The 13,412-nt window shown below is 36.8% G+C and overlaps 1 protein-coding gene across 1 annotated transcript in view; it reads right to left on the reverse strand.

The window, feature by feature from the left end:
- The window catches only part of LOC145307601 (uncharacterized), a 43,319-nt gene extending 30,119 nt beyond the window's left edge, over window positions 1-13,200 (reverse strand). Inside the window, exons 1-3 of the mRNA XM_080150055.1 lie at window positions 13,117-13,200; window positions 12,589-12,657; window positions 3,520-3,555 (exon numbers count right to left, since the gene is read on the reverse strand). Of these exons, the coding sequence (XP_080006181.1) occupies window positions 3,520-3,555; window positions 12,589-12,657; window positions 13,117-13,188 (177 nt within the window). The 5' untranslated portion in view covers window positions 13,189-13,200. The remainder of the gene's footprint in view (window positions 1-3,519; window positions 3,556-12,588; window positions 12,658-13,116) is intronic.
- Between the last annotated feature and the right edge of the window lie 212 nt (window positions 13,201-13,412).

Genomic DNA, 13,412 nt, shown 5'->3' on the forward strand with positions numbered 1-13,412 from the left:
CAGCTATATTTGGCAGCTGCCAGCCGCCGCAGTCGGCGGTCGGCGGGAAAACGGCGGCGGATCTTTATGAAATTTTAATACATTATGTAGACATGTAAGAAAAGCTTAAGTTTAAAGTTTGAAGTCTCTAAGTCAAAAATTGCGGCCACAGGAGCCTTTTAAAGATTTCTGGAGACCTGGAGGATCAGGACCTGCAGGATCATACCTGGAACCTGAAATTGACTTGAACACCTGTATTTAATATGAGGATGTACTACTAAAGGATATTTTAGTATTTTGGTAAGATAAAATGCTTTGTTTAATTAAAAAAATATTTTTGTTCTTTACCTGGATGACTCTGCCAGGTTTGCTGGCATCCTGTGCCCGCCAGGATGGAGATATTCAAAAAATTCCAACTCTCAGTTATGTGTCATACCCACACTTAAAAAGTCAAGCAGTATGGGCTCTTTATCTTTCACACACAGAAAATGAGATAGAAAAAACCGGATGGGGGGGCGTTGAACGCCCCCCCCCCTCTCCGACCGTTAAGGGTTAAATGAACGTACAGACTTTCTTGGTAGAGTTGCTACACTTTCTAATTCGTATGGACGGACGTACGGGCGGGGGGACCGATCAAAATTATAGAAAGGCTTTTTTTAAAATGTTTGCAGGAACAAATTGAGCTGAAAAATGAATCTTTTATTTGTTTGCAATTTACTCTATAATTTAAAATGTCTTTTAGTCCGTCTAAAAGAGTGTTTGTTTTATAAAGAATTTCTGTATTTCCTACCCTTTTACTTTAGTATCGAAGCTACTCTATAATTCAAAATGTCCGTATTTCGGTTGGAGACAAAGTGGGGGGAACGTGATTTTCTCGGCTCCTATGACAGATAGAAGGCTGAAACTTTTTGTCAACATTCCCAACACTAACGAGCATAATTAACTTTAACACATTCATAGCGGTCGGACTGCTTTTTAGCAGGTTTTAGGCTATATTTGTATTTTTCAAATTTTTCACCATAACTTTGGTGTTTATGGTCCGATTTTCAAATCTTTTTTAGTTATTGATATCTAAATTAAATCCAGCAAATAATTTACTTTGGCCGTTGGTATGTCAATCATTATAGAAAATAAAATAAGGTTTTGTGTTTATTTTTTCCAGTGAATCTTTTCTTGATTTTAAAGATTACTCTTTCATTCTATTTGTATGTATTCCCATCCACGATTTTTGTGCCACGCTACTTATGGATGTTGTCATCCTTGTTAGGCCCTTTTTAAAGATTTTAAGCTGCTGTAGTTTTCTTTATTTTTGAGGGTAGAAGAGCAATTTTTCCAAAAAAAAAAGTTTATTTTGTATTAGAATTCTCAAAATATAAACTTCAGTGGTGTACTTGGAAGCTGTCTGCCACTGCAGTTAGCGGTTGGTGGGAGAATAGCGGCAGATTTTTATGACATTTTAATATGTCATGTTAACATGTTAGTTTAAGCTTGGAGTTTAAAAATAAAATTATCTTAGTCTAAAAGTGCTTTCATAGGAGCCATTTAAAGTTTTATGCAGGTCATACCCAAAACCTGAAAATGACTTTAAACCCTATATTTTAAATTGATATGGACTTCTATAGGATCTTTTAATATATTGGTAATGTAAAAAGCTTTGTTTAAGTAAAAAAAATATTTTTGTTCTTCACCTGCATGATCCTGCCTTGTTTGTTCGCATCCTGTAACCCCAAGGATGGAGATGTGGACTCTCACACATAAAATTAGATAGAAAACATCTGAGGAACTCTAGAACAATGGTTTCCTATTAGTTTATTTGTTTGTTTTATCAAGGTAACGACTTACGGTCGGAAATTTTTTAACAACCAGGGAATATGCACACAACCTTCTTGCTGTAATAGAGGATGATATAAAAGGTTAAAGGAAGCGTTCAATGCCCGTCCCCCTCCTCCCCACTCAAAAACGGAAGGGGTAAAGCTACCTACAACTGCCATTGTTTTCAAAAATGATTATATGAATGGTGTCAAGAAGTTTCAGGTGTCTATCTTGAATAGTAGCTGAGAAAATCACCTTTCCCCTACTCCATTTATGACAAAGTTAAGTATAGATGGACATTTTGGAAATAGAGTAGCTTCGCTACTAAAAAAAAGTGTCATGACATCCTAGAAGTAACTCGAATTTTTACATTATTTTCATACGAAGTTGTCTGCGATGTCATCGCTAATTTTTAAAATCAAATTGATATTTTTGTTATACAAAATTAAATTTCTTGATAATTTTAATTGCTTTTTAATACAGAATGTATATATTCTAAATATAAATTAATTTTGTTTCTACTAAGGCGTTGCAAAATTTTAAGTTCGCCAAAATTGAGATATGCCAGAGAGCCGGACCCACCATTTTAGGATTCACCTAATTTCTAGCATCTAAACGGATAGATTATCTGTAAAATTATTGGATGTTTTCTATTGGAGGATTTTTAATTTATTCCAGGATGGATTCGAAACCAATTACTATCCACTGGATTAGCACCGGTTCTCTGCCATACTGAAAAATCATGTATAGCATCGTATCACAGACAATTTTCCACGAATATTAAATTAAACATCACAAAATTAACAATTTTGTTAGCTTTTGTTTTAATCTAATAATTCTTCATTTTAAAGCCTGTAGAAAGCTGTCTGTAATACGTTGCGATAAATAACTATTCAATTATGTTTTTTTTTCAGTTTGAAGATTTAAAAAAAATATATTAATAGATTTTATTCTTTTTAGACACAAAAAAAAACATTTTCTATGAAAATTGAAAGATTTTTTCGTTTTTGTTAAAACATTTTTTTTCTCTAAAACTAATAAATGGGAGGAATGGGACATTGGGCTGTTCATTACACTAGTCCCCAAAGTTTTTGAAGAACGTTTTGTTATTTGTTGGGGACTTTCATTGAATTTTGGTTGGTTCATTTAGTTGAATGTGTTCAAACATTTCAACTACAAATTGTAATCTACTTAAGGGGTAAGTTTTGTATCATTATTGGGGACGTACATAAATTTATCGGCCATTGTCTTATCCCTTTAGATTGGGAACATGTCTAAAAACAGCCCCGCAATGACAAACCAATTATAAGATGAATAACAAACAAACAGTAAAGTACATGTTATGGCACTTATGCAGGGATCCTAAGGGATAAGAAAATGACGAATAAAATGAAGTTTATCCCCCATGATGATTTGCAAAAATTACTTCTTCTGAAGATGAAATAATTAGTGGTTGAAATGTATAGACACTCTATTTAATGAAACAACCAATCAAAATTAAGTAAAAGTCCCCAAAGTTGTTAAGCCAGCGAATAAGAAAACATTATTAAAATACTTTGGGGACTAGTGGAATAAACAGCCCAATGTCCCCTCCCTCCCTGCCCTTTCTTTCAATAAATAACATGAGGGATAAGACAATGGACAATAAATTGATGTACATCCCCAATTATGATAAATTATGATAATTATGATAGATACCCTCATACCCTCAACCCTGGTAGTACTAACCTGAACATTTTTTCTGGCTACAGCAGGAGTAGCCTCCTAGAAAATATTGTATATTATTAATACCTAGATTATACTGGCACCAAAAGTTTTATTTATAAATTATCTTAGCGAGGGAAGGAACTTTGGGCATTAAATGTTAATAGTACCCAAGGTTTTATAGACCCATTCCCTTAGGAGGGAGGGAACATTAGACTGTATAATATACTGGTACCCAATGTTTTATAGACACATTTTCTTAGGAAGTGAGGGAAGATTGAATAAGTTAATGACACGAGGACCCAAAGTTTTATAGACAAATTTTATCTTGGAGGAAATATTGGACTTTTTATTATACTAGTACCCAAAGTTTTATAGACCTATTCTTTCTAGGAGGAAGAGAACATTGGACTGTAAATCATACTGGTACCCAATGTTTTATAGACACATTCTCTTAGCAGTTAGGAATTATTTTACTGTAAATGTTTCTGGCACACAAAGTTTTATAGACCCATTTTCTTAGCAAAGGAAGGAACATTGGACTGTTTATTATTCTGGTACCCAAAGTTTTATATACAAATGCTCTCTAGGAGAGAAAGAACAATGGACTGTAAATGTTAATAGTACCCAAGGTTTTATAGACCCATTCTTTTAGCGAGGTAGAAAAACATTGGACTGTAAATTATACTGGTACTCAAAGTTTTAAAAACCCATTCTTTTAGCGAGGTAGAAAACATTGGACTGTATAATATACTGGTACCCATTGTTTTAAAGACATATTCTCTAGAAGGGGAGGGAATATTGGACTGTAAATTATACTGGTACCCAAAGTTTTAAAGACACTCTTATGGAGGTAGAGAACATAAGACTGAATAATATACTGGTACCCAAAGTTTTAAAGACACTCTTATGGAGGTAGGGAATATAAGACTGTATAATATACTAGTACCTATAGTTTAAAGACACTCTTATGGAGGTAGGGAATATAAGACTGTATAATATACTGGTACCTATAGTTTAAAGACACTCTTATGGAGGTAGGGAATATAAGACTGTATAATATACTGGTACCCAAAGTTTTAAAGACACTCTTATGGAGGTAGGGAATATAAGACTGTATAATATACTGGTACCTATAGTTTAAAGACACTCTTATGGAGGTAGGGAATATAAGACTGTATAATATACTGGTACCCAAAGTTTTAAAGACACTCTTATGGAGGTAGGGAATATAAGACTGTATAATATACTGGTACCTATAGTTTAAAGACACTCTTATGGAGGTAGGGAATATAAGACTGTATAATATACTGGTACCCAAAGTTTTAAAGACACTCTTATGGAGGTAGGGAACATAAGACTGTAAATTATTCTAGTACCTATAGTTTAAAGACACTCTTATGGAGGTAGGGAATATAAGAGTGTATAATATACTGGTACCTATAGTTTAAAGACACTCTTATGGAGGTAGGGAATATAAGACTGTATAATATACTGGTACCTATAGTTTAAAGACACTCTTATGGAGGTAGAGAACATAAGACTGAATAATATACTGGTACCCATAGTTTAAAGACACTCTTATGGAGGTAGGGAACATAAGACTGTAAATTATTCTAGTACCTATAGTTTAAAGACACTCTTATGGAGGTAGGGAATATAAGAGTGTATAATATACTGGTACCTATAGTTTAAAGACACTCTTATGGAGGTAGGGAATATAAGACTGTATAATATACTGGTACACAAAGTTTTAAAGCCACTCTTATGGAGGTAGGGAATATAAGACTGTTTATTATACTGGTACCCAAGGTTTTATAGACCCATTTTCTTGGGAGGGAGGGAACATTGAACAAGTGAATGACACTAGTACCCAAAGTTTTATAGACCCATTCTCTTAGCAAAGGAAGGAACATATGACTGTAAATTATACTGGTACCCAAGGTTTCATACGAACATAATCCTATGTTTGCCGTGTCTACGTCGCGGATCCACCTTCTACTGCAACAGCAACAACATCAGCAGCTGCGGGGAAGCCAAGAGCAAACACGTACAATCTCCAAACCTCCCAAAATGTATCATCATCATCAACATCAACACCAGAGGACTCCTTTTTTGTAACATCACCGACAATGTGGCTTACCCCGCAGCTGAACCGAGTTTTTAGTATGTTTGACAACGCATAAGACAATATCAGCATGTCTTATTCGGCTATTATTGCTGATAGCTGGTATAGAACAGAACCCAGGTCCTGCTTGGTTCTGTACTGTTTGTACCAAGAAGATCATATCAACCTGTGTAGAATGTAACAAATGCAACGGCTGGCTTCATATAAAGTGTTCCCAACTAAAATCTGCTAATGAACGCAAAAAATTCACATCATGGTATGGACCCTGTTGCTCACATCTGTCACCTAAGCCCCCCACACCCAACCCCCCCCGACGTGGCCGCCCACCCCCGCCCCCTCAAGTTAACCCACAACGAGGCAGCCCCACCCCACCCCCTCGTCGTAGACGCCCTTCACCACCCCCCCCGCGCCCTCCCACACCTCCCCCTCAAGCTCAACAACAACCCAACACTACTAACAGCTCTAACTTGAAAATACTCCAATTTAACATCAATGGAATCGTCGGTAAACTAGATGAACTTCTTCATTATATGGAGAAGAAAAACATCAAGATAGGAGCAATTCAAGAAACGAAGCTCACTGGTAAATCAAAGAAGTTAAAAACACCAAACTACACACTTGTCCGTAAAGATAGAGGAACAAATAAGGGTGGAGGATTAGCATTTCTTGTCCACAAGGATGTTACCTTTAACCTTGAGAAAACACCACCAACACTCGAACAGGATCCACACATGGAAACACTCACCATCAGTTTACCTGGCAAAAACAATGATCCTCTATACATACGCAATGTGTATATCCCTCCACAGAGTAGCTGTAATCAAAATTATGCACCTCCAATTGACCATCTGTTTGTAGATTTAGGAAATTCATCCCTAATCCTTGGAGATGTTAATGCACACCACCAATTATGGCACTCTGAAGCAAACGAAGATGCTAGAGGTAGACTCTTGGTCGACACCATCACTGGCTTGAACTTTGGTGTAATAAACGAAGATCAGCCAACCAGAGTTACAGCTAATGCTTCAACAGCTCCAGACGTCAGCATAGCTTCCTCTAGCCTGATTCCAACTGTCAACTGGAATCTGGATAACAGCTTAAGCTCAGATCATCTTCCAATTATTATTAGTCTTGCAGCTGAAATCACAAAAACCAACACTCCTCATTTCACCTACGTTAATTACAATAAAGCTGATTGGCCCAACTTCCAGGTTTTCACTGAAAATATTTTCTCCTCGGCTAGAGAGGTCACAGACGTTTACGAAGCCGAAAAATATTTCTCCAAAATTGTCCAGCAAGCAGCACACAAATACATTCCTGCAGGCAGAATCCCCCGTACATACAATGCCCTATCTACGGAAGCAGCAAGACTGATAGATGAAAGGGATAACCTCAAGAAAAATAATCCTGCTGATGATCGTATTCCTGAACTCAACAAGAACATCAACAAATCAATTAGAGAACACAGGAAAGAAAAATGGCAAGAATATCTTTCCACTTGTCAGCCAGGAAGTCAAAAGCTCTGGAAGACTGTCAAGAGTTTAAATGACCAGCCCACTCAACCAGACAACCAGGGTATAGACTTTGAGGACAATAAACCTACCATTGACGCAACCAAATTGGCAAACAAATTTAATCAACAGTATACACCTAACATCGACAAGAAACCAGAACAGGCTCTTCGTAACACCTTACGGTCAATGCAAAGCAAGCCAAAAGAACAGCCTAAGATTAAATTTACCCCTGCCCAGACAGCAGCTGCCATCAAGAGAGCTAAAAACTCTAAAGCTATAGGACCAGATGGCTTGTCTCCCATTATGCTTAAGCACTTGGGCCCCCACGGCATCAAGTTCCTCACAGACATCTTCAACTTAGTCTTGAGCACAGCCCATACACCCGGCAAATGGAAGACAGCTAAGATAATCACCTTACTGAAACCAGGAAAGCCGGCGAATAAAGGATCCAGTTACCGTCCAGTCTCCATTCTCTCACCACCAGCTAAGATTCTCGAGGCCCTGATCCTTCCCTATCTTACAGACGCCGTAGAACTTGCTGACCACCAGCATGGTTTCAGAAAGGGCAGATCAACCCTTACAGCTCTACAAAGTATCCGAGACCACATTGATAAAGGTTTGAACAGGAAAAAGCCAGTCCACAGAACAGTATCTGTTGCTATTGATCTTTCAAGAGCTTTCGATACTGTTGACCATCATATACTTCTTCGGGACATAAACAACCTCCCACTTGATGCTTACATCAAGAGATTCCTGTGTGGTTACCTGCGAGGTAGACAGACCTTTGTGCTGTTCCGAAATTCCACCTCTAAATATCGGAAAGTTAAGCAGGGTGTCCCCCAAGGTGGAGTTCTCTCCCCCATCCTGTTTAACCTCTACATGTCCACCATGCCAGCTCCTCCAGGTAAAATCAAACTCGTCACCTATGCTGATGACAGCAATGTGCTAAATTCCGGACCTAAGTTTGATCCTATTGTTAGAGAATTGAACAGCTACCTGGCCACCTTGAACGACTGGTTCAAGGGCAGAAACCTGTTCATCAGTCCTTCCAAGTCATCTGCCACTGTGTTCTCAACATTTTCTAATGATGCGGGCGTAGTTCTCCAGATTGAAGTGGATGGACAAGTGGTACCTACAGTCAAGAAACCAACTTTTCTTGGCATCTGTTTCGACACCCTTCTCTCCTTCAGGCAGCATGCTAACAACCTGAAGTCCAAGCTCCAGGCCAAGAACAATGTCTTGTTGGCATTGACAGGCTCAACCTGGGGTAAAGACAAGGAGACCATAACCACCACCTTCAAAGCCATAGGCCAATCGCTCATCAACTACTGTTGTCCTATTTGGACACCTGCCTTGGCTGACACTACCTGGGATGTAATCCAGGTTGCCCAGAACGCTGCTTTGCGGGCAGCTACCGGCTGCCACATAATGTCCAAACCTGATCACCTCCACCAGGAGACCAAGATCATGAGGGTTAAAGAACATTGTGAAATGCTTAGCAAGCAGTTTCTGCTATCAACACAGCTGCCGAATCACCCAAACAGAGTTGACTGGAACCAACCCCCTCCCCCCCCTGGACGCCAGATGAATGAAACCCTGGTGTCCAAGTTTGGTCGGGAAATCCAGCAAGTGTCCTACCCTGACCTTCCCTCTGAGATATATAAGCAGAGACTAAAGGCCATTCATACCAACTCTGTACGTGACCAGATTGCTACTTTAGAGCACAATAAAGTCCTAGGTGCTCCACCCCCCAAGATCTGTGACTCTGAAAAGGCCCTTCCCAGAGCCACCAGATCCACCCTTGCCCAGCTCAGATCTGGATATAGCATTATGCTTTTTAGCTATAAATCCAGAATCAACAAAAGAGATCCTGTTCCAGACATATGTCCTCTCTGTCTACAACCAGGACATACTACGAACCACCTGTTCAACTGTCCAGCCAATCCTACCACCCTCACCCCACGTGACCTTTGGCTGAGACCTCTAGAGTGTGCCAGATTCCTAAACCTGGCTACCCATGATGAAATTGATGATGATACTAACTGAGGAGGCGAGGCTACAAGAAGAAGAAGAACATAATATCTGGGAGGAAGAGAATATCGGACTGTAAATTATACTGGTACCCAAAGTTTTAAAAACCCATTCTTTTAGCGAGGTAGAAAACATTGGACTGTAAATTATGATAGTACCCAAAGTTTAAAGACACTCTTAGCGAGGGAAGGAACATTTGACTGTAAATTATACTGGTACCCAAAGTTAGCGAGGGAAGGAACTTTGGGCATTAAATGATACTTGTACCCAAAGTTTTAAAAACCTATTCTTTTAGCGAGGTAGAACACATTGGACTGCAAATTATACTGGTACCCAAAGTTTTAAAGACCCTCTTAGCGAGGGAGGGAACATTAGATTGTATATTATACTGGTACCCAAAGTTTAAAGACACTCTTATGGAGGGAGAGAACATTAGACTTTATATCATATTGGTACCCAAAGTTTAAAGACACTCTTAAGGGGGTAGGGAACATAAGACAGTATAATATACTGGTACCCAAAGTTTTATAGACCCATTCTTTTAGCGAGGTAGAAAACATTTGACTGTAAATTATACTGGTACCCAAAGTTTTAAAAACCCATTCTTTTAGCGAGGTAGAAAACATTGGACTGTAAATTATGATAGTACCCAAAGTTTAAAGACACTCTTATGGAGGTAGAGAACATAAGACTGTATAATATACTGGTACCCATAGTTTAAAGACACTCTTAGCGAGACAGGGAACATTGGACTGTATAATATACTGGTACCCAATGTTTTATAGACATATTTTTTCTTGGAGAGAAAGAACATTGGACTGTAAATTATACTGGTACCCAAAGTTTTAAAGACACTTTCTCTTAGCAGTGAGAAATATTGAACTGTAAATTATGATAGTACCCAAAGTTTAAAGACGCTCTTATGGAGGTAGGGAACATAAGACTGTATAATATTCTGGTACCCAATGTTTTATGAATCCATTCTGGTACCCAAAGTTTAAAGACACTCTTATGGAGGTAGGGAACATAAGACTGTAAATTATTCTAGTACCTATAGTTTAAAGACACTCTTATGGAGGTAGGGAATATAAGACTGTATAATATACTGGTACCCATAGTTTAAAGACACTCTTATGGAGGTAGAGAACATAAGACTGTATAATATACTGGTACCTATAGTTTAAAGACACTCTTATGGAGGTAGGGAATATAAGACTGTATAATATACTGGTACCTATAGTTTAAAGACACTCTTATGGAGGTAGGGAATATAAGACTGTATAATATACTGGTACCTATAGTTTAAAGACACTCTTATGGAGGTAGAGAACATAAGACTGAATAATATACTGGTACCCATAGTTTAAAGACACTCTTATGGAGGTAGGGAACATAAGACTGTAAATTATTCTAGTACCTATAGTTTAAAGACACTCTTATGGAGGTAGGGAATATAAGACTGTATAATATACTGGTACCTATAGTTTAAAGACACTCTTATGGAGGTAGGGAATATAAGACTGTATAATATACTGGTACCTATAGTTTAAAGACACTCTTATGGAGGTAGGGAATATAAGACTGTATAATATACTGGTACCTATAGTTTAAAGACACTCTTATGGAGGTAGAGAACATAAGACTGAATAATATACTGGTACCCATAGTTTAAAGACACTCTTATGGAGGTAGGGAACATAAGACTGTAAATTATTCTAGTACCTATAGTTTAAAGACACTCTTATGGAGGTAGGGAACATAAGACTGTAAATTATTCTAGTACCTATAGTTTAAAGACACTCTTATGGAGGTAGGGAATATAAGACTGTATAATATACTGGTACCCATAGTTTAAAGACACTCTTATGGAGGTAGGGAATATAAGACTGTATAATATACTGGTACCTATAGTTTAAAGACACTCTTATGGAGGTAGGGAATATAAGACTGTATAATATACTGGTACCTATAGTTTAAAGACACTCTTATGGAGGTAGGGAATATAAGACTGTATAATATACTGGTACCCATAGTTTAAAGACACTCTTATGGAGGTAGGGAATATAAGACTGTATAATATACTGGTACCTATAGTTTAAAGACACTCTTATGGAGGTAGGGAATATAAGACTGTATAATATACTGGTACCCATAGTTTAAAGACACTCTTATGGAGGTAGAGAACATAAGACTGAATAATATACTGGTACCCATAGTTTAAAGACACTCTTATGGAGGTAGGGAACATAAGACTGTAAATTATTCTAGTACCTATAGTTTAAAGACACTCTTATGGAGGTAGGGAATATAAGACTGTATAATATACTGGTACCTATAGTTTAAAGACACTCTTATGGAGGTAGGGAATATAAGACTGTATAATATACTGGTACCCATAGTTTAAAGACACTCTTATGGAGGTAGGGAACATAAGACTGTAAATTATGATAGTACCTATAGTTTAAAGACACTCTTATGGAGGTAGGGAATATAAGACTGTAAATTATTCTAGTACCTATAGTTTAAAGACACTCTTATGGAGGTAGGGAATATAAGACTGTATAATATACTGGTACCTATAGTTTAAAGACACTCTTATGGAGGTAGGGAATATAAGACTGTATAATATACTGGTACCCATAGTTTAAAGATACTCTTATGGAGGTAGGGAACATAAGACTGTATAATATACTGGTACCCAAAGTTTTGAAGACACTCTTATGGAGGTAGGGAACATAAGACTGTATAATATACTGGTACCCAATGTTTTATAGACACATTCTCTAGAAGGGGAGGGAATATTGGACTGTATAATATACTGGTACCCAAAGTTTTAAAGACACTCTTATGGAGGTAGGGAATATAAGACTGTATAATATACTGGTACCCAAAGCTTTATATACAAATGCTATCTAGGAGAGTAAGAACAATGGACTGTAAATGTTAATGGTACCCAATGTTTTAAAGACACTCTTATGGAGGTAGGGAATATAAGACTGTATAATATACTGGTACCCAAAGTTTTAAAGACACTCTTATGGAGGTAGGGAATATAAGACTGTATAATATACTGGTACCCAAAGTTTAAAGACACTCTTATGGAGGTAGGGAATATAAGACTGTATAATATACTGGTACCCAAAGTTTTAAAGACACATTCTTTCTAATAGGGAGCGAAAATTAGACTTTATGTTATACTGGTACCCAAAGTTTTATAGACACTCTTATGGAGGTAGGGAACATTGAACAAGTGAATGACACCAGGACCCAAAGTTTTATAGACACATTCTCTGTAATATTGGACTGTAAATTATACTGGTACCCAAGGATTTATAGACCCATTCTCTTAGAAGGGAGGGAACATTGAACAAGTGAATGACACTAGTACCCAAAGTAAATTATACTGGTACCCAATCTTACTTGAATAACTATGGTTGGAGTTTTGGGTATAGATGAACTTTCTTTATCAGTTAATTCTACTTCTTTGCCCTAAAATACAAAATTTTTCTATCATCAATTATATAAAAGTAACACGATGTATGTCTGTCTATATGTGTGTAGTTTATGTTATCAATCTATTTATCAATCAATCTATCTATTTATTCTATCTATTGAACTATCTATTGAAGTATCTATTGATCTATCTATTGATCTATCTATCGATCTATCTATCGATCTATCTATCAATCTATCTATCAATCTATCTATCTATCTATCTATCTATCTATCTATCTATCTATCTATCTATCTATCTATCTATCTATCTATCTATCTATCTATCTATCTATCTATCTATCTATCTATCTATCTATCTATCTATCTATCTATCTATTTATCTATCTATCTATCTATCTATTTATCTATCTATCTATCTATCTATATATCTATCTATCTATCTATTAATCTATCTATTGATCTATCTGTCGATCTATCTATCAATCTATGCACCTCCTCATCTTTGCTGCAACAACAGCCCATATTTCTGGATAATTCTACCTGAAAAAACAAGGATGACAACATCCATGAAAGCAAAACTCTAAAAACAGAGGGAATGACAAACGAACATAAACTATTGTAGAGTGTAAGGTTACAGGAAAAGATCATACTTTCATTTCTAGAATTTAATTATAGGTATGCCTTACTTATAATATTGTTCTTTGTTGTTCAAAGAATCATTATTCCAAAAATCCCATAAATAATTATATGATATAAAAATGTTATTGGAAAAAAATCTATTAGTTTAG

The sequence above is a fragment of the Acartia tonsa genome, chromosome 15 (assembly GCF_053477335.1).
Source record: "Acartia tonsa isolate MP-2025a chromosome 15, ASM5347733v1, whole genome shotgun sequence".
Lineage (NCBI taxonomy): Eukaryota > Metazoa > Arthropoda > Copepoda > Calanoida > Acartiidae > Acartia > Acartia tonsa.